Genomic DNA, 23221 nt, shown 5'->3' with positions numbered 1-23221 from the left:
TTAGTTCTCTTTTTAATCCCATTCAGCTTCACTTGCAGTAGATAGAAACATATTGATAAGGATTCTATGCTATACTGTCAGAACGAGAGACAAAACGTTTCCTGGATAGGTGTGTGTATGTTTGTATGTTTGTTGATTTCTTTTCCTATTAAGAAGCAGGTGATGTTTCCTCAGACTGATTTTGTGTGATAATAAAACTGATGGTTTTTTTGGGAGAAGTCGGGAGAGATCAGAGGTCGTCCACCTCTGTGTCACGTGTATTTTCCTATTCTGGAATTTGGACAAACTGCAAGAAGAGTTTAGGATAATTTGTCACAGTGAATGAGTCTGAGAGTCGGAAATCTGTCAGTCCAGCAGGAGAGCTGGAGACACAGCATCAACGCCTGCAGCCCAGACACCCACAAAGTATCCATCACAACACCCCGACATGACGAGACAACCAGGACAGACACACACACACACACACACACACACACACACACACACACACACACACACTGAAAACACAATTAAACTATAAATAAAAATTAACAAACACACACAAGGTCTTTAGTCAATATAACTTAGTGTTAACTGTATCAGTGATGTCACAAGCCGAGCTAAGCACAGAAGGTGAAATGTGTGAGTTGATTTTAATTATTTTTTGTGATACTAGGCTCGCTGATTGTTTTCATGTTCATTCTGCTCTGTCACATAAATTCCTTCTTAAGTTCATTCAGTTTGTGTCAACCAATAAAAACTGAATGATGACTCTGAACATGACCTGAACCCATTTTCTTCTTTTCAATTAAAAAAAGTAAATAAATAAAATAATAAATTCATATTTATACACACAGGACCCAGCAGACCCCCACCATCAAACTATCTGCATTAAGGCCTGTCAGCGTCACCCCCCCCCCCCCCCCCCCCCCCCACACACACACACACACACGATTATTTGAACTGTATCAAGCAGGATATGTGTGAAAGTCAACACCCTGTCTACTGTAGGAGAAATGTCCGTCTGACAGAGCAGGAACATTCACTGTCAGTATCATTTTCACCTGCGGTTCTGTTTGATGCAGGATTTCACTATTTGTTGTATTTTACTATCATATTATTACCAACAGGTCATTATGGACGGTACAAAGTTTGTTCTGTCACAGACTTCAGTGACGATGGAGATAAGGGTGGATGATATTAGTCAACACTGGGACATGTTAAACAGTCACATGCCATCAAGTAGAAATGTGTTAACCGCTTGGTTGCTGTAGTCGATTTTAGGTTTAAGGTCATCCTAGCACACATGCAAGACTTGTTAGTTCTGAGTTTTCTCATGATGGGCACTTTCCAAAGAAACATGAACCCGACTATGAGCCAATTGATGCCACATGTTTTACAGGCAGTACATCAGATCACGTTAGGCTGCTTTGGTTTCCTTTTAAATTATACTTCTTTTTGTCAACCTGTGACGCAAACACACCAAAATAACGACAAGCTCAAAACAAAGCAGCCAGGTCTTTCAGAGGAGGCACCTCCATCATGAGCCACTGGGCCCTGTCCATTTGCTGCTCAGTGAGCCAAGTCGGCATCCAGGCTGCATCACAGCACATTACACACCGACAGGACACGGCCAAACAGAGAGAGAGCCAGACGCCACATAAAAAAAATGACTGTATAAATCTGCTTTGACAAGCAGTAATTGTGCATCAAGGACTCTCTGGGTAAGTTAAACATTCAGCATAATTGTCTCAATATAAATATTGACTGAAAAATCTGCAGAGGCATCGTGGCGTTAGTCACAGTCCTGCTGCTCATCAAACAATCATTTCTGTAACTGTGACTCTTCTTCAGTAAATCCGATTCTTTTTCACAGTTTTCAGTCCCACACTGCCTTCTTCATTTCTCATCAGGTCAACGTAATGGACTGCTTATTGCCATGCAGAAATGATAATGGGATTTGGAGTAAGTAGGTGGGGAGGAGAGAGACAGAGAGATATTACACTTCAGACACGTTGGTAAAAGAAGTTTAGTAAAAGATTCCATTTACAGCTCAACAGCCTCGTCAGCTGCTGTTTCTAGTTACATACAGACCTTCTGTTATTCTAGTGAGGCTGGGCTGTTTGGCGCTGCCCTGTCAGGCCCCAAGCCAAACGTATTTTACTCTGACCGTTTTATTTTTCATAGCTCTCTATGAAATTGTCAAAGAGAACTGCAGAGATACTGCAACGTAACTTTTTGTCACAATGCATTTGGACAGTCAGCGTTTTCTGAAAGCTACAACTCACCTCTACCAGACGACAAAGAGTTGCAGTGCTTTGAATAATGGATTTTAAATCTATTTTAAAGCCAAATTGAAACGTTGGCAGATGTACAACTTTGTGAGCACTTTGTTGGTTCAGATTTCTGTTCTTTTGTTGCAGATTTTGTCTTTTGCTTGATTCTTCTGTTATTGTATTTGTTCGTCTTCAGCTGCTCCGTTACTGTGATTATGTTTTTTAATGTGAGCTGTGAAGTGACTGCAGATGAAAATTAGCTTTAAGATAACTCTGGTAAAATATATTAAATGCCAACATGTTTGATTTTGTACATGGTGCATACCAAGTAATAATTTAAATAATAATAAAAGATGCATACAGAGAGATCAGTGACTAGTGAACACCTGCTGCAGACAAACACTCAGAGATGAATCACCATCGTCAGCCTTTTAATCACACCTATAAATCATGATTAAAACAATAAGCTGGAGTTGCAGTGACTGAGTAGCAGCATGTTGCCCACTACAAACCAAAATGTTGAGTCACCATTAGAGGAAGTCTAGCTGAAGTCAAGCTACCATCAGACAAGTGTTTTGCTTATTGTTGTCTTCATTTGGATGTTTGTGCTTCACTGCACAGTGTGAAGTACGTGCTCAGTTTGACACTACAGGGATGTTTTCACATTCATCTGCTGAAGTCATTTCAAATAAAGACAAACACCACGATGCTGCATACTGCAGACAGGAAAACAATGTACTAAAGGAGCTGATGCTAAGAGAACTGTTCACTAATCAAACCAGACAATTCATTTTGTAATTCTGCTCACGTGTAATGATAATTTAATGTAATAATTTTGTTGTTAAGGTCAGTCAGTTGAACAATCCGTTACCATACTTTATACATTTACTCTTTAATACTCAGCTCAGTGACCAGCTCCACTCTTTGTCTGCAAACTCTTGATGCACTGAAACAAATTAAATGTATGTTGTTTTTTTAAATATCTTCTCATCAAAGCTCCTTACGCACTAAAGTAGTAATATAACATTAGCTTTTTCCTTTACCAATAATCTTAGTAAGGGTATTTTCTTTGTATATATTTATAGGACTGTCTGATAATTCACAGGAAACAAAACCATGTACAAGGCACTAGTTACAAAACTCATTCCCATTCTGCACAGAACTGATGTACGGTCTTCCTCCTTAGGTAACAGTTCAGGTTTAAACCATTTTCATAATGATAGCATGGTAGCAAACGGCTTTTAGGACAATCTGAATCCTGCAGACAAACTGAGAATAAAGAGACAGAGAGGTGTCACCTTGATAACTGGCACAAACCTGAGATTCCTCTAAATAATAAAACATCCTACATACAAACAATAAGCACCAATAAGCTCCTGTTTTTACTCTTTGTGCATGTATTGTTCAGTTTATGTTTTGAAGTCAAGAAGACAACGAGCAGTTTCACTAATGGGACTGAATTGAATCACAGTACAAATAAGCCAGCTCTGAGGTTTCAGTGCTGAAAGTAACGAGGCCATCAGGGGCCGAGCAGGGCTCCCGGTGGACCAGGAGCCGGGCCTAGCCGGGAGTAATGAAGTCATGGAGGAGCACTCACATCAAACCACAAGCGCCTGGTAAACAACGGGATGGTTTTTATGAAGCGGGGAGAGTGAAGCCGAGCTGGGGACAGTTTAACATGTGAACTGACTGTGTCCACCACTCTGCTAATGTTGAATGGGGAATAAACAGCCATAGGTCACACAGCAGAGGGCACAGGGTGGAGGATCGTGGTCAGATGTGGATGAATGAAATGAAATAAAGGGCAGTGAGCAGCCAGATGTGAAGGATCAGCTCAACTAATTTACAAAAACAAAGTGGTCTAAAAATCCTTAATTATCCAACATTTGGCTTTTCCCATGAGCTCTGGACATTTGTCATGACTCAACAGAAACCAGACAAACATGTTGTTATTGATGTGGTCGAATCTGTGTCACGATGCACTGACTTCCTGTTCTGCTGCTCTTGAAATTCGATTACATGGGAGCTGTAGTTTTTCAGATGTTTCATACTAAACGACTTAACTAGTCGTTAATATAACCCACAAAGGTAAATGCTAAAATTAGGCCCAATGAGGCACAGATGATTTCAGTATTACCATAATTAAACTAATAGCCAGAGCTGCAAAACATAAAATCTAAATGGTAAACTGTCGTTCTCCCACAGCTCCAACAATCATTGCATAAAGATGCTAATTAACGTTGGCTGCTACTTATGATGATGTGGAGGCATTTGGCCCTCAAGTCATGCATTTTTTGATGATGACTTTTCTCACTCACAACAGTGAATTTCACATTTACTTCTAAATTATTTCACATTATGCAGAAATATGCATATTACTTGTTAATGCCAACATATTACTGTAACGCCTGGTGCAGTTAATGGGCTTAAGGCCTGACCCTGTGTGGGAAGTTACTTGTTTTCGATTCAGCTGCAACTTTTACACAGTCCGCAAAGATTTGTCACGGATATTTGATCAATTCCGACACTGTTTTGGGAAAAATCTATCTAAACCACAGGAATTTCAGATGGCAAACATCAAAATCTGCCTTTAAACTTTGAGCTTTCATGATCTGAACTTGTACAAACACTGTGCAGCTCTAAAGAGTTGTTATTCTGATTAGTCCTTGATGGTGGAGCAGTAGACCCCAGACTGCCCTGTACAGTGCATTAGCATCAGATGACACCTGCAGCAGACATTGATTGACCTTCCAGCTCCTGGTTTCATCTGACTTTGGCTCAGCCGGTCTTGTGTAGCAGCTCAGGCAGGATCTGAGGTTGCACTGACTGTCTGGTTAGAAGACTACATGTCAGGGGATTTAACATCTCAGGGTAATATTCGCACTCTTTGCTCCATGAAGTGGTTTTCTACACAAACTGCAGTGCCTTGGATCAGCAGGTGAGACGGGTACAGAGCAGTGAAGAAAGCTCACACGCACACATGAGACTTGTGGTAATCACAGCTTGGCCCGGTTTTCCCCACTGTCAGCAATTATAGTTGAGAAGGACCAATCTATCATCCCTGGCACCTGCTTGATTCAATTAGCCCCATGCTACCTGTCTGACTGCAGGCACCACAGTGTTGGCTCCAGCATAAATTACAAGAGCAGAAATTTAAAAATTATAATAAAAATAGGAAGCGATTGCCTCCTTTGGAGGATTTTCACTGTGGGAGCGATTGGGAGATGGGGTTCATAAATGAATGAGCAGGGAGGAGATTTGCCACAAGGACAATTACAGCTGGTTGATTATGGAAATGGGGTGTGAATCAGTACAATCCCAAACCCCCGGGTGATTTACACAGCACACGTAAAATAGATGAAACTGATATTAATTATTTACGGCTGAGCTCTAATGTAATGTTTTTAGTATGTTGTTCAAAGTCTGTACTAACACTACTTACTAACACTTTCTAACGAGTGCCAATGAATGTGCTTTAATTTTCTCTCTCTCTCTCTCTCTCACACACACACACACACACACACACAGAGAGTCACTAGTACATATACAGACACATACTGTGCTCTAATCTGCAAACATCACAGACATGCAGTCTGTATGTAGTACACATTACATAAAACGCCAACATAAAGCACATTAGTAAGTTCCATCAAAAGCTGATATCCCATTATATCCAACTGTAAGGCTGCAACCAATAACTTTATTCATTAATCCATCTAAGAAGTATTTTAATTATTGATTCAGTGTAAAACAAAACAAAGAAACAAAAACTGAATATAGTGAAAATAATTATTTCCTGCAGCTCTAGTCAACCAGCTGTCAAAACGACGGTATACTTTCTTTCTTCTGAGTTTAAAAAGATTTAACTTGATTAATAGCGTGATTTTAAACGAGTAGAGAATTAATTGCCTTGTATTGTTACACCGTGCACACCTGAGACTGCAAAGCAAGATGTTTGTTCAATCTTTTTTCAAGTTATTCCTTTCATTTAGCATCTGCCTGGAATAAAAAAACTTTCTCTATATGACCAACGGATTTTATCTTCATCTACACGGTTATGAAAATGTTTTATTAAAGGACAGAACTTAAGAAGTCATTCCTCATGATCCTTCAGCTGACGTGAAAACAAGCCTCAATAAAAGGAGTCACTATAGGAGTCACACATATACTCTCCCAGCGTGTGCATTTGCCCTTTCTGCAGTTGCCATGTCAACAAGTTAAGCAACACAGGTCAGAATGAAAATGTGGTTTCTCTTCTCTGTGCTGTTAAATGTCCGGATAAGAAACTTTCCCGGAGACTCACAACTATCTGCTCATCTATACATCCACCTGATATGTGATATCTTTCCTCCAATCTGAGGATCAGGGTTTTGGCAGGTGATCTGTGGCCGGGAGGTGCAAGTTCATTTCCTGCCGTGGTCAGATCAGCATGTCGGGTTGTCGAGTTCATTAGTGGTCATGTCTGTCAATTCTCCCAGGAAATGGGTTTTTAAGGAAACAAAAGGATCCGACATGTTGTCTGAATCTATTAACAACGACATCTGTTGTTGTTTCACTATGAAACTGATTTTTCTTTTTTAGGGCTTGAATGTCTTCACAAGCCCACTTCTCTCACCACGACAGGCAACCACAACCCCAAGAGCCTGATTTCCCCAAACAGTGAGTACTAAATTGTACAGTTATGAAAAGTGTGAGTGTTTGTTCTTACAACAGGTGTAAACATGGTGGAGACAGACGTATTTAAACTGGTTGTATGTGTTTCACCATATCTGCCATGGAGAGATTGGAGGATGATCATATACACACGCTCCTTTCTTTAATTCAAGTAATGATTTTACAGATCTCAGGATGATGTACCTGTAAGATCAGCTCTCTCAACACTGTTCATGAGGATATTTGGGTCCCAGAGTTGGTTATAACCTCTTTGTGCTGATTTTTTTCCTCGATGAATTCATTTTTCAAAATCAGTCTGAACATTTTTTTCCAATATCATCATCGTGGAGGAGCAGGACTAAATTACTGGTTGTCAATTAAACACTGTATTGTGATTTAATCCCAGGTTCCTTCTGTCAACATGTCAAAGTATCCTTGAGCAAGTGTCCTTGGTTGAAAACCACTATATAAATTCAGCTTATTTACTGCCCTCTGTTATTTACATCCTGCTGTGGCTTTTTCATTAGTTCTCTATATTGATTGATGGATTTATCAGTGGCCACTGAACACGTGACTACAAACACATCCGAGCAACAGAAGGCTGCATCTCTGCCACATTTGGGGGAGAATTTAAAAGCATCAGACCTCGTTAGCTGGTTTTGACAGGTTCAGTCTTAGGATGCAGCAACACGTTTTGATTTTAGTCATTCTGAGAAACCAAATGTGTAGTTTTCAAAAAGCACCGGGGAGAATGAAAACTCTAAATACTTAACAAAACCACAAATCAGAGTAAACATTTGTCCGTGTTTCAGTGGGCGAGAAAACCGAGCTGTATCCATTCACAGATAAATAATGAGCTACCTCAGTTTCTATACATAGAGACAGGACCAGAGCTCGCTGGGCTGTCAGTGGTTATGACCGTTTTCAAATAACAAGCCCATTGTTAGACTGGTTGGATTTGCTTTCTACAGGTTTTTTGGGGGAATATGATGACACTGAGTGTCCCATCTATTCTACAACTACATTAGCTGCACATGTAGCAGGACAGAAAAGCACATGTGTACAACATCTGAGATGCTGCAGCATTGCAGCTACGAGATCTTTCTTTGAAGAGCTTTCTTTGCATTTATTATTCAGTGTGTCAAGGTGCCCAGTGTGCTCACTCCACCATGTTTAGCATTCTGTTACAGGCGTGACTTTCTAAAGCATGCTGACGAGAGGATGGCTTTGTGATGAAAGAGAATAAGAGGAGACTAAATAAGAGTGAATGGTAATGCAACCCCCAGAGGACAGAACAATGCATGCAGTACAGTCAGCAGATGTACAACCAGTCATACGCTTACAGTACCAAAGCATAAAGGAGACTGACACAAAGTAAACACTTAAAATAGTAACAGGAAGTCACAGCAGCAACAGCTGGATAAGTGGTGGATTAAGTAAATATAACACCATCCTCAACCTCTGACCCTGGTGCTGACATGTCCATCAACAGGGTAGAAAACTACATTAAAACTGGGCAGCCAATAATAAAAAAAGACTAATTATAATGGACAGCTCAGGAGTGAATGTGAGGAACTCTGGATGTAAAGCAGCTGAAAAACAGCAAACGTGCCCAAAAAAAAAGTTCTACAAAAAGAAACTCAGTTCAAGCAAAGTAGATTTCAAAAACCAAACGTAGAGTTTGAAACCATGTCAAAAAACTAAACTTTTACTGTGTGTTTAAATACATTAACCAGTGCACCACATTTCACAGTGTGACATACAGCTGCCATAATGTTATATAATGGTTATAGCACAAACATACATGGAGATACTAAGGAGGTTGTACCTAAGAGGGCCTATTTCTGTTGTGTGGGTGTGGAATGGGACCAGATAACCATACTTTATATCATATACTAGTCCCCACAGCAGACGCACTTATACTTATATACGCAGAGAGTTTATGAATGAGAGCCACAAAAGTACATTTGAGTGCTCAAAACACACAACACACTCAGGCTTTGCAAGAGGCTTTTGCTCGCGGGGCACCTTGTAACAAAGAAGATAGAAGGAGATAGTAGATCTGCAGAAATGACTTATATCGAGATATGAAATTCTTGTGCCACTGCACAGCTCCATCAGTTATAACTGGCTGTACTAACCTGTCCTAACCTGCATTAACATGACAATCATGAAGACTCACAAAATCCTTATATGATTTGAATTTAGAACATAGTTCTTATCAAAAACTGAAAGCAGAACTTTTCAAAATATGAAATATTTGTCAACAGCCTCTCTCCTCTGGTGGTTTATCCTGCAAACTCACAAACCACAAATAGAGAAAAAAAAAACATGACCTCCTTGGAGGAGGTGATGAAGTAATGGATCTGATTCCAGGGGAAGACTTATCTTCTACTGGGGACTGGATGTTCACAGATGAATCCTGACCGTGATGACTTAGAGGAAAAGAGCGAATAGATATGAAGGGATGCATTTGGGAAAAGGGTGGGAAGAGAAATGAGGAACAGGGGGTGGGGGGTTAGGAGGTGTAGAGAATAGGTTAGTGACAAAAAGAGAAAGAGGAAGACGAGTCTTTATAGATTAGTGGACTAATCGGTTCCCTGTTGCTGCTGTCAGAGAGGCCACACACAGTAACACAGTACAACCGCCACCAGGATCAGCAAACAATAGAACGCTCTCGTCATCTTTCCTCCATTTTCTCCTTGAACATCAAATTGTTTATGAGTGTACGCCTCTCTCCCTCTCTCCCTCTCTGTTCCTTCTTTCCAGATTAATCAGGGCATCTCAGCTGAGAAGCCAGAGGGGAGAAAGAGCTGCTCCCTTCTTTCTCCTCTTCTACCCCATTTTATTGTCCTCCCTTATTACTGCTTGCCTCCTTTCTTCCAGCTTCATCATCTTATCTCCTCCCTCCTACATCTTCAGGCATCATTTTCATCAAGCTGCCTCCTCTATCTCCTCTCCTCTGCTCTCGCTTTGTCCCTTCCCTCCCCCACTGGCCGCTATGCAGAGCCTGATAAGTGGACTGGACTTTAAAATCCACTCTGTGAAACCCAAACAAGTGGTGGGATTGTGTGAAAGTGGCTACAGGCTCCAGGAGAGTCCTCACTGCAGCTCTTTTCTCATCAGGTGGGGTTTGAGCTGGAAAAATACTTGGCCAAGGGCAACAGCGTCAAACAAAAGATCTTTCCTCGGTGCTTCCTTCCTTTTCTTTCATCTCTCATCCTGCTGAGGCTGGCGAGTCTCTTCTGTTTAGGATTCACGGCCATCATGCTGGGCTCCATGGGCCAAATCGGCTACATCCTTCCACCTGGCTGGGCGCATCACTGGTGGAGCCCAGGTAATTCCCGTAATTCCCTGCGAGCTGGAGCCTGTCAAGTGAGCCTTGTTTGCTCGATACTCCCACTCCATTCTGTGCCGCCTCACCTCACTTCCCACCTAACTCTGAACAGAAATACTTGATCTGAAAACCAAAATTGATTGGACATCAGCGTCAGATATTTCACTGCACTTTAATTGTTTACTGGTGTAAAAATCTACAAGCGACAGACGAATGTCTTCAAATTTGTATTCGAAATAAGTCAAACTCTGCACAATGGTCTTATTTTACAGTTTCATTATTATTAAACTGTAAAATATTATTATTTTCATTATTATATAACACTCACACAAAACTAATACAAGACTTGATATATGTACTGAACTTGACAGCCTTCCACAGCAGCAGCTCTTTCATTGCTTTGTGGTCTTAACCCCCTCTCACCTCTGTGATCCAGGCGTCCTTTTAAATTAGTTTCACACCTTTGTGCTCTGTATCAGGAAAGAACTCTTCCAGTCAGGAGCTAATGGCAGGGGTGGTGGATTTGTTTTCTCTCTACCAATATGTGTGATGACTTCTTTCTCACCTTAACAAACACGGACAGGATGTCGATGAAAGGAAATCATCTCTCTCAGCCACTTAGATTGTGTGACCAACAAACAGGTACTAAGGTGAAGAGGCTGAATTACACTATATTGGGAAATACAGTCATTTATAACTGCTAACACTAATCCACAACTGTGAGTGTTAGTTTTGCAGTGTTCGTGTCAAGAACAAGAATGCATTAAATGGTAGAGTCAGTTGAATGGGGAAGATTTCAGGAATCAGACTGGAGAGTTTCAATTTAATAGAAAGGACTTACACAAGGCTTATGCAGCTCTTTCAGACGTTAACCACCAACATTCCTCTGAAATCACTGTTATTTGTTAAGTGCATGTTACAGAAATATCTCCTCTGTAAAACTGACATTTCAGAGGAACTTTTCCATGTTGTCTTTTGGGTAAAGACCTAATTCACCGTAGGAAACATGGCTGCTGAAACATGAATCTCTTTTTACACTTCTGACAACATTATGTTTAAGGATTTAAAGTAATTCTTAGATGAATTAGCAGTGGTTTAGATTCAGCATTTTTACACAATTAAACTTTTTGTCAAAAGTTGACATATGAAACAAGTCATTTTTTTGTCCAAAATAAATCTTATTTTTAAAACTGTATTAAGAAAATATTTTTGTTGAGTTTCTCTTTTGTATCGTGTCAACATAACTTTATAATACTCACTACAAAATGATTATATTATTCAATTAAAGACTGTTTGTAGGAAATTAAAATACTAATAACACAAAAAGCTCCAGCAGAAACTGATTCTTTTTTTTTTTAAAACCACTTTTCTGTTCATTAGTGGCAGCAGAGGATGAAGGTAGCACAACCCAGTTCCTTAGGTAAGCGAAGCACTTTCCAGGACAGGAGACAGGAAATACTGTATAGTCCCTCCAGAGACTATTGCCTCTGCTCCCAGCTGGATATACAGTATCTGCCCACAAGGATCAAGATCAACAAATGCAGTTATGCCAACAACTTCCTGAAATCCAAACTTCTCACCGTCTCTCCGTAAGATCAAATGGCAAATTCCCCAGATTATGTCTGGTGGAGTTAAAAAAAACAAAACAAAAAAAAAAAAACAACTATAAGATCAAACCTGACTTGAGCCAGCATTAATGCAGAACTACTGCAGTAATCTACCATGACTACTTATTGTATTACTACATGTGATACAGTACAGTTGTGTGCTGCAAAAGTGCTGCATGAGCAGAAGCATAACGGCTGAACAAGTGCTTCCATGTGCCTTTGGCTTTCATGTTGCTGACTTTACAGAATCATAGAAGTATTAAAAAGAACAACATCTCTTCACATGAAATCACTCCTGCTCTATGAATGTTTTATAGACACATTACATTCTTGCATTAAATTCTTTATGTCCATCCTGTACTCACTGAAAATCTTAATTTTGAGACAGTTTCACATTGCTCAGGAAGGAGAAAGTCAAATTTGTTGAGCACACACCTGTTCAGGGAGGAAGTCACCTTGGTTTTTACTGTCATTTCTTAACTTACATTTATTTCTATCAAAAAAAAAAAGATGGTCCACAGTTGAATGAATGGGTCCTATGCAAGGTTATGTATTTACATGTATCTGAGATGGGCACAAGAGCTGAGGTAGAGAGTGTTGCTGTTTTGTAATTATATATAATCATACGACAAAATCGATTAGTTTAAGTTTAACATGATCTGATGCCTTCTAACAGGGAAGTGTGCACACGTCCAGCAAGGCTGTTCATCTCTCTGCTGATGGCCACAGATACAGTTAAGTGGTCCGTACATCCTAAACGGTCTTGTGACGAAGAGGCTGTAAGACCAGTGGGAGGACAGCTGGTAGAGACGGACAGAGGGAGGGACGAGTCGTCTCACAGATTGGCCTCTGTCACAGCAATAAGAAGAAAAGTCATTCAGATGTGAGTGTACACACTGTCCTCTGACTCAGTCTGGGTCGATTATATGAGACGAAAACAGATGACAGACTGACTTTCAGGCTAACAAACAGAAGGACAGGGAGACCAATGAAAGCAGCAGAATCTCAGCTCTTGCCTGAAAAAGAGCTCAGGAAAAGTATTAGTGAAATGTTTGTATTATGCATTATGTTTTCAGGTTGCTCTTCTGTCCACTTGGAGTCAAGGATTTACAAATTCTCAACTAGATTTTACTGCTTAAAGGTCAACGTCACACAGCGAATACTCAGCCTTGTACTGTTGAACTGACACAGTTCATGTGCTGTAGCTACCTCCACGTCATGCTCTGTTGTTTCTAAGCCAATACATGTGACCGAGGACATGTCAACAAGGAGTTGGGAGGAAATGCAGGAGTGCAGGTTTGGCATTTCAATAAGGACTTGCTTTCTGATTATGGTTTATCTGATCACATCCAAAACATTTCATTTTCAGAATTGTTTTCTAAAAATGCTGCGTCACTGGTTCTGAACCTGGGGGTAGGGCTTCCCAGAGGGTACCAACATGATTAGAGGAAGAACAAGAATGCTTTGTATACTAATTTTTGCTTTTCTCCCCCCCTCAATATTTTGTGCTGAATATGTTTTCCTCTACAGGCCAGAAAACATTCTTCTCATTAAGCCAGAGATTCAGTGGCTCACTTTTTCAAAGTGGGGATAAAAATGATCACTCATTGTTAAAGCTCTTTTAGAGATTTTGCTTCATTGTAGGACTTGATATAATAATGATAGGTACCACTGTTCTATACTGCATTTTACCACTTAATTTCATTTGTAACACAGAAACCAGACTAGCTCTCCGAGGTAGAAAGAAGTCACCTGAAAATCATCAGTTTATATGACTTTTAAGTGACCTGTGAAACTTTTTTGCTGCTGTGGGGTTGAGTCAGCTGCCGCAGTAATTTCAACTCTTACAGCTCTTTCTCAATTGCATATCTGTCTCTAGAGATCACATCTTGGTCTGTGTAGATGATGAATACAGTTTTTCCTCAACATGGAATGCTACCCAGATCCCATAACAGGAGAAATATTAAGAACTAGAATACCTGCATGTCTCCGTTTACATTAACGTAGTTTACACTGCGTCTGTCTAGACACATTTTAAAAAAGGTTTTTCCATGAGTCCAACATAACTTGTGCCAACAACTGATGAACTTTTCTTGATGCTTGCTAATTGCACCTCTAAACTCAGTCTGCCAAGGCTTCACCACAGTCGCCCTCAGGGCCAATCAGAGCACACCAGGCCTGAGATTTCTTCCATTCTCCCTCAAGACACGACATCTGTGTCACATTTGGCTTCCTGTCGCCAACAGAGAGCATTTGTCATGAGGGATTAACTTTGAATTCCAGGAAGAGAGTAGTTCAGGGAAGAACAGACAGGAGGCCTGGCATGTCACAGTTGACCCAGCCGACATCTTTGGATTCTCCTTTTATTTATTTATGTTTTTATTTTTGGAGACATGGTATTTCTGTCCAATTGCCAACCTGTCCTTTCTTTGTTGTTCCTATGCTACTGTCAATGAAATATTCATATTGAAATATTTCTAATCTAAATGTTTTTCTCGACCACAATCTTGCACATCACTATATATAGTGAGACATTCTGGATATAGCATATTGGACAACCTATCAGAGGGCAAAAGACATGTCAAAAAGGTTGTATGTTGATGACAAGTATCAAACATGACACAACTGGCATTATGAGAGAAAAAATATTAACTTTTATTATGTTATGAAATTATTTAGAAAAATTTATTTGAATTAGATTTCACCTGTGCTCACTTCCAAGTTGTTCTTCTAAATGCTTTTGTAAAACCCTGTTTTCTGAGCTCTATTATTTATTAAATTATTTTTCTTTCTGCTGCAACTCTACAATTTTATAAAACAGACTTAGATTGTAATGTACCGTCTTTCTCACAAAAAATCTGGAAAGCAAAATTAATGGACCCCCTGCCTGTTCATCTCACTGTCGGTGCTCATTTGCTGAGATAAGGAAACTGCCCACACTGCCTGTTTGATTGTCTGCCACACCAAGAAGACTATCAGTCACAGCCAGGCAGAACAGACACTGAAGAGCATATGATGTCTGTGTATTGTTTACTACCAAGCCGAGGCAGTTCACTGTCCAGTTGCCAGGAACAAACAATGTGGAAAACAGCCCAGGGAGGTTCTGGTTTGGCCCCGATACTCAACTCCAGGGCAGAGACAGATCAGACCGAGACAAAAACATAGAAACACTGTGGTTCCAAAATGAGATTGGACTCACCAAGTGACTGATATGGAAAAAGGCGTCACGGTGGCCAAATCACAACGCTTTCTACAGGCAGGATGTACTGTAGTTCTGGCAACCTCAAAATTGGCTTGACAGTTTGTACAACATGAGGAACATTGGTGTATCCTGCCAAACACTTTAAGAAAAGATATGAAAACACTTGAACGCTCTTAAAAATAACCATTGGCTTCGGTTCCTGGACTCGCAAATTGTGCGGTTTAAGTTTGTCCTTCCCACAGAAAAACTTCCAGCAGCAATAGCAGAAAAAAAAAGTTCCCTTAACTTCAAATATCAAAGAGCAATGTCTCCTTTCTGGAGTTGCCATTTCTGCACACTACATGCACAACAACTGTGCACTGTGCCATCACTTTGTGCACTAGCTCTATTTTTTACCGTGATGCCTAATGAAAAAAAATCAAGTGAGGGCTGAAAGTTGGAGTAAGGCCATCAGAGAAAGTAGTCATCTCAAGGGCACACTTAAAAGAGACTTGGTTGAGTGACTAGCAGAGAGAAACTTAATCTAAAAGACCTAATTGGGTCTAGTTGTATTATTCAGAGTTAATTTTAATTAAACGAGCGGCTGAACCTGTGATTAGTGGACGACCTATGCTGGCTCCCAAACCACAGACCCTATACTATACGTTCATGAAAGTATTATAACAGGTGATCCATCAAATAAACTACTATCATAAAAAACAGACTTGAGGATATCACAGAATTGCTATAGGGATCAAATGTTCAATCTACACTTTTAATTTAATTTATTCAAGGCAATAATCTAGTTGGTGCAAACAAAAACTAAATACCAAGCTAAGGAGATGGTTTGGGGTGTAGTATTACACACTCTGGGGCTTTCTATATTTGATCAGCAGCAGAATTGCCTCAAACAGCAGCGAGTTGAAGTTTCCATCTATGGAAAGCTCATAGTAAGACTACAGTGAGCACCACTTTTACATAATCCCTTATTGCTTTCTACAACCACACTATAGTTATAGCTAAACAGAAAACAATAATTCTTAGGTGGTCTCCCAAGTGCAGCATACAACTTATTTGCATGATGAGATAAAGCAGGTGCTCCTTGTGGCAGTCCAAGAATACCAAGTGTGTTAAATAATGTACACAGCAGCTTTGGCCAAAAGGCATAAAACGAAATGAAAGAAAAAAGACAACCGAAGAACAACAATCAATCTGTCGCTGCATTAATTCGATACAGAGCAGGATTCCAGGTTCAGAAGTGTCAGAAAAACTAATGAAAACATGCAGGTGCTACTGTACTGACACAGTGTTGTGCCCATACAGATTTATTCAAGGTTTTGCCGTTTACAGTAGTTTTAGCTGCCCATACTGTATCTGTTAAACTACAAAGCCTTCAGTCGACCACTTGGTAGAAAAAACAATCAGTGTAAGAATATGTATGCTTGGTTTTCCAGATTGTGCATAACGTTTAATAATTGATGCCCTGAAAGTAACTTTTCCTCCAGGATATAGACATTGTTACACAAGCTCCATCAGGCCAGCAGACACAGCAAGAATAAAAGAAGGAAAAGCTTCGGTAATAAATTGGAAACCACACATCTTCTCATACAGACTAAACCAACAGATTGTTCAGCCAAACAGACATGATATTCTTAAAATGACTAAAATGGATATTTAGCACCTTCTTTTAATCACTCCTGAAGAAACACTGTGCCAGCAAAACTAGAGAAGCACTGATTTAATCTCTAATTTCTTATTGACAAAGATATGTAAATATCTATGATATCACATTATAATGACAAATAGCAGTTAGAGTTTGTAACCATCAGTGTATTTACAGTACAAAAATGCCAATTTGTTGTTTTGGAGAGAATATGAAACTTGATTTGTCTAATTACTTGTTGGCATTAATCCATCTTCCCTCTGACCCCTGAAAAAGCATGCAAAGCTGTCTTCTGGCAACAGAACCTTACATTTCCATGCTTCTGTTCACTTGTAAAATGTTAATGTGTTCCTCTGCTGAGTGTCTGCTGGGTTTATCTGCATTTTCATTTGATGGAACAGTTTCTGTGTTTGATAGATTTACAAATAATACAGTATCACAAAATCTACTAAACTGCAATCAACAATCCATTTTGTGGGGTATGGATGTGGTTTTCCACGTCAGTATCAGTGCTGATGTTACCTATGATTTATGAAGCTGAAGCTTAACGAGGAAATGTGTGAACATTTATTCTCTTAAAATGTTATATTTCACATAAACAGAGACTTTTTGTTATAAGATCAGTCAAATCCATAACTTCTAGACCCTCAAGCTGTATTTCCCCTCTAAAATGTAATCTTTAATATTTTCCTCTCCCTCACTTGTTTAGATGATTCTTCAGATTAACCACAGGGGGTACAGTTTGCCATTAATCACGTGTGTCACATGCTGCTTTCTATTATTCTGCTCAGTTATCTCCTGCTTTCATCATAACTATGGTGTCCCCTGCTGTGCACGTCTGTGTGCAGCTTCTGAAATGGTAAAAACTGTTTTGAAATTTCTTGTTAACATTCCTCATTATTTTAACTCCACTGGGATATTTTTGTAAAGTGAGTTCAATTAAGAAATCAGCTTGTGGTTTTCAACCTAAAATTTGCTGTTGGGGTAACTGCTGGATTTTTTTATTTATATATTTTTTCAAAACAAATACAATTTGGACTTCTTTTTGCAGTAATTGATATAACTGGAGTGTGATGCTGATGGAACAACATACTGAGAAATTTAACATTTCAGACATGCCGTTATGCTTGTACTCCATTAGCTGTCTGTGTATACGAACACAAATACAGAAACTTTTCAATTTAATCAATATATCAGAATAAACTAACGGTACGGCCTCAGAGCAGCTGCTTCAGTGGATTTTCTCTACATACTCCATATAACTTATTCTCACACATGTGAAGACCCATATTTACCAAAACTACAACAACAGCAGCAGAAACGTTTCCTGATGACCACCAGAGATCAACCACAGCACAGGTAAAGTAAAGAGTAGCTGTAGACTGCATTTCTACTTACATCCCACCATCATCATGGCCACAGAGAAGATCTTCTCCCCATCCGTGGTGGGGGCGATGTTGCCGAAGCCGATGGTCGTCAGGCTGGTCATGGTGAAATACAGAGAGGTGATGTACAGTGAGTCTTTACCAGGGCCGCCCTCCCATTGGCCGGAACCGCTGGCATTGTATCGGTAAGGTGATCCGATGCTGATAGCGAGCTGGTAGAGCCAGCTGTCCATCCTCACGGTGTTGGAGTCCTCGTCGATCACCTCGTAGTCTCCGATGCTGTACCTGTTGACAGCATTGACAGCTTTACCCGAACTGATACATAAAGAGATATAAATAAAGTTCAGATGAAAGTATTCACCTCAAGACGCCTGAATACTCACTTTTATATTCAGTTTAAAATCTTTCCAAAACTAAAAGTTGGGACTGCTTCAGTTTTAAAATTGATTTCCCATATGAGTTTATGTTTAGAAACTTTAGCAGCAGGTGGTTAGGGTTAGGGTAAGATTGTTCTGTCTACTGATCGGTGTCTATGTGCAGGATATAGGATGCAGACAAACAGCAAATGGGTCCAATAACCATACTGAACATAAAGAAGCAAGTAAGAAGTTAGATGAAGACTTATTTCTTCATGTATACTTGCATAACTTAATTTAAACTTTCCTCATTTCTGAATTTATTGCCTCATATAAACAGTATTTGCCTTAATTTGATTTTAAGAGATGTGATGAGCTACTTGAGTAAACCTTATGTATGGTTTTATGTTGGTCTGTCAAGACTTATGTTCATATTTCAGCTACTTTGTCTTTTCTTTAATCCTAATGTAAAAAGTAGTTGCAGCATTGGAAATATAAAAATAAGGTAAATTATATGATGTAAAACTACAAGAATGACTCTGACTGTGTCAGACACATACTGCACTGCTGAGTACTGAGGAATAACTTAAACTGCAGAGACTGTTAAATAATAACTCCTCCTGTTTGCTAGTATAAGGAAATGAGCATATCGCTCCTTGTTTTATGACTGAGGAAATTTAACAAAGTTTATAGTAAGCAAAACTGCAGCAGGAGCAATTTTTAGCATAAATGACCAACTAGGGAAGTGAAACATTCCTAGCAGTCAGCAGGAGCCTTTGGACGATGTTAAACAAGGAAAACATTGGTTACTGTAAATATCATTAAAAGAAAAACAGTTTACCAAATGCAGGCGAGCCAGTGGGCCACCAGTCCGAATACACAGACCAGCAGGACCAGAACAGCAGCACCGTACTCCAGGTAGTGGTCCAGTTTCCTGGCCACTCGGCCCAGACGCAGCAGGCGGACCACCTTCAGAGAGCTGAATAGACTGCTGATGCCCTGAGGGGGAGGAAAGAGGGAGGTGAAGGGATGGAGAAATGAGAAGTCATGGGGAAGAAAGAAAATGGAAAAGGGGAGAAAGGAAAGAGAGGAGAGGAGGAAGGAGACTGGTTATTATAGACGAGACTGGTTTCTGTACCCTGCTCTAAAAACCGAACATGAGCAACAGCTCCACTGAGTTTGTCAAAGAAAGGGTCAAAATGTTTATCATATGGCTGCATAAATGATTTAATGCTGAAGGACTGAGGCTAAAGCTACACATCCCCAGACAGATGTCAGCATTATGCACAGGTGATAATGAATATGCAGTAGAAAAGCACTGACTTTGTATTGTAGGTAGTAGTAGACAGTATTATGTAGAGAAATGTTAGAGGATATTAAAAAAACAAAAAAAAAAAAAAAACTAAATTAATTGAATTTATGTCTGTTTAAATACTGATGATTGGAAAGAAATGCTTTTATTCTATTACTGGACAAGCACAATTTTGAGTTACTTTCTGCTACTTTCCAATGTACTTCACTACATTCTTCAAGCATTATTTTACTCCGCTTCACTACAGTCTGCTAAATAAAATATTATTGAAGCTGCCAATTCAATATTTAAGTACTACGTTAGCTTCTCTCCATTGGCTCCCTGTAAAATCCAGAATTTAATTTAAAATGCTTCTCCTCACATGTAAAGTACCTAATAATCAGACTCCATCTTAAAGACCTCATAGTTCCATATCTTCCAAGCAGAACTCTCCGTTCTCAGACTGCAGGTTTACTTGTGGTTCCTAGAGTTTCCAAATGTAGAATGGGAGGCAGAGCCTTTAGCTATCCGTGGAACCAGCTCCCAGTTCAGGTTCTGGAGGCAGACACCGTCTCTACATTTAAGACTAAACTTCAAACTTTCCTTTTTTATAAAGCTTATAGTTAGAGATGGATCAGGTGACTCTGAACCATCTTAGTTTTGCTGCTATAGGTTAGTCTGCTGGGGGACCTCTACTGATAAACTGAGCTCCTCTCCGATAGTTGTGTTTCCCCAATCTCCCTCTGTTTGTTTCTTCCTCTAAAGAGTTTTTCCTCTCCACTGTTTCCTGGTGCTGCTCAGTGAGGTTGTTGGGTTTTCTATATAATTCTATATACAGTTATATTCTGTAAGGTCTTAAACCTTAAACACTGTCAAGTGCCTTGAGATGACTTCTGTTGTGAATTGGCGTTTTATAAATAAAATTGAACTGAATGTATTCATATAGAGAAAATGTTTGAAACACCTTCGAACAAACAGTATATATTAAAAAAAAATTCAGAATAGTAAAACTGTAATTTTTCCTAATCCTCAAACATTTCATTTCCATTTCAGGGTAAAATGCTTCACTGAAACACTTGAAGCAATTTAGAGATTCTCTTCACCTTGTTGCATTTATAATAACTGCCGCTGGCAGCAGCAATTAAAACTTTTAAAAGTTTGTTAGAACATAAAATCAAGACAACAGAGAAAAATAAATTGGTGAGTAAAGAAACCAACACCAACAATGTGCTCTGCTTATTTTCAGTCCAGAGTAGTCACATAAAAAATTCACAATGTTAATACTGGAAATACACAGATGAGGCTTTCTGTAAAGCCTTAATGGCTGCTAGTGTGGATATATTCTAGTCTCCTATTACTACTTTCCTACAATGAAAATGTTTACTAATCAGCACAAAAAGAATGTGCTAATGTGGAGCCATGCCTGGCTAAAAGGAGCTTTTTGAGGATCTACCATCAACAATTGTTGATTTACATGAAGCTGGAAAGGGTTAAAAAGTCATGTCAAAGACTTTAGAAACTCACCAGTCTACAGTTAAACAATTATACAAATGGAGACACATTGGGACTGTGGCTACTCTGTCAAGAAGTGGACGGCCATTCAAAATGACATGGGACTACAGTAGGTAAAACATTGAACTAGCGGGGTGTCTATGACAGGACACCATGAAGGAAGCTGCTGTTTAATAAAAAGAACATTGCTACACGGCTGAAGTTTGCCAAAGAGCACATTGACACTCCACAGCAGTATTGACAAAATGTTTTGTGGACAGATGGAACTGAGATTGAAGTATTTGGAAAGAACACACAGAACTACATCTGGCTTCAAAAGGTCACTGTATATCATCATGAAAACATCGGTTCACATACTTTTTCCACTAACACTATGAGGTTTTTATAGTTGTTCTCAAGAACATGAAAGATCAGAAATTGTTTAGTGTCATTTTTGGCACATTACTGTATATTTGTTAATACTTGACACACATACATTTTCTTGTACTGATACTGTAAGTATCTGAGTTGGAACAAGATGGACCTCGATGTCAACATAGGATTTGAAAAGGGAAAAAGTGAAAGGTTTTAAACTCACCAATCATGAGATCTAAATCAAATTGATCATGTGTTGAACAGGAGATTGATCGGAGAAAGCTGCTCAAACAACTGGAGGAGGCTGCAGTAAAAGCCTAGAAAAGCATCTCAAAAGAGGCAAATTTCATAAATGAACCCATTCTTCAACACTTTAAAATTCAGGTGTGAAAACTGTCGGCATGTATATTCATCTTTCAATTAAAATGACATTACAATCCTTCTTTACTGTACCATTCTTAATTCTATTCTGTAATGCTGTGGTAAGTTATAAACACTCCTCCTACACAGGTTATGGCTAGTACTACACCCATCATCACTGAGTCTGGGTTCAGTGCAGGTTACAGATAATGATACTGAGGCTGATACTGAGTCTGAAATGTAAGCAAACAGCAGCAGAACTATTTTGAGAAGTGTTAGTGTCCTCTGGCATTACAACACATCGTGCTGAGGCGTCAGCAAGCAAAAGGTTCATCTAAAAGCAGAAACATGGTTGTAGGGGATTTACTCACTACACACATGCACAAGAAAACTCAAGCATGTGTATAAACACACACATGGCGATATGAACCCATTTTAGTGTGAAAACTACCACTTGTTAAAACCTTTTTGCCATCAGCATTTACACATTAGCATTAATAATCTTACACATTTACCAAAGTAGTGTTACTTCAAAAAATGTACAAGAGTTAGATAATTGTTTGTTACCCATTATGAATCTAAGAAAACAGGATAATACAAAATACACTGTACATTAGACGAAGCTATTACAGCAATATGGAATGTATTGAAGAAATAAACCACTGGTGTACTGAGCATTACACACACACACCATCCAGACAAGAGTTCATGAACAGAAATACAGAGGCCTAAATAAAGTAAAAGCTGAATATCCAAATTCATATCCACCTTTTGATGTTAAACCCAAGTAACTTCAAAACAAACCATGTCTTTCAGAGGACTATACATACAGAATACTCAATATTAACTGACTGTATTCTGAATATTAGCATATACTGTTCATCTGGCCACAAATATTGTCGTTTTCCACTAGAGAACAGCGACATTGATTTTTTTCCCCAGCTAGGAAATGTCATACACAGTTTAAATCTTAGCCTCAGGTTTTTAATAAGGAAATTCTGCATTAACCAGACACTAATACTCAAACATTTCAATGTACAACACCACAGAGCCATTCAGCACTCAGTCCCTAGGGGCCGAGTCCTTATTCACTGCATTATTAGCTGGCATATGTCCTTTATACTTGGTTCTATCAGTCAGCTGAAAAGCCACTCAGAATAAACAAAAGTGATGTTTTTCCACAACAGGAGCAGCAGCCAGAACCCAAAGGCATCGGCACGCTCTGCACAATTAACAAATCTGAGTGTTAGGAACAGCAGGGGCCAAC

The 23221-nt window shown here is 39.3% G+C and overlaps 1 protein-coding gene across 1 annotated transcript in view; it reads right to left on the bottom strand.

Annotated features, from left to right (window-relative positions):
• kcnh5b (potassium voltage-gated channel, subfamily H (eag-related), member 5b) overlaps positions 1-23221 on the bottom strand; it is a 105300-nt gene that overhangs the window by 40909 nt on the left and 41170 nt on the right. The window contains exons 7-8 of the mRNA XM_026338880.1: positions 19279-19436; positions 18095-18366 (exon numbers count right to left, since the gene is read on the bottom strand). Of these exons, the coding sequence (XP_026194665.1) occupies positions 18095-18366; positions 19279-19436 (430 nt within the window). The remainder of the gene's footprint in view (positions 1-18094; positions 18367-19278; positions 19437-23221) is intronic.

The sequence above is a fragment of the Anabas testudineus genome, chromosome 22 (assembly GCF_900324465.2).
Source record: "Anabas testudineus chromosome 22, fAnaTes1.2, whole genome shotgun sequence".
NCBI lineage: Eukaryota > Metazoa > Chordata > Actinopteri > Anabantiformes > Anabantidae > Anabas > Anabas testudineus.
This window is presented reverse-complemented; position numbering and strand designations above follow the sequence as displayed.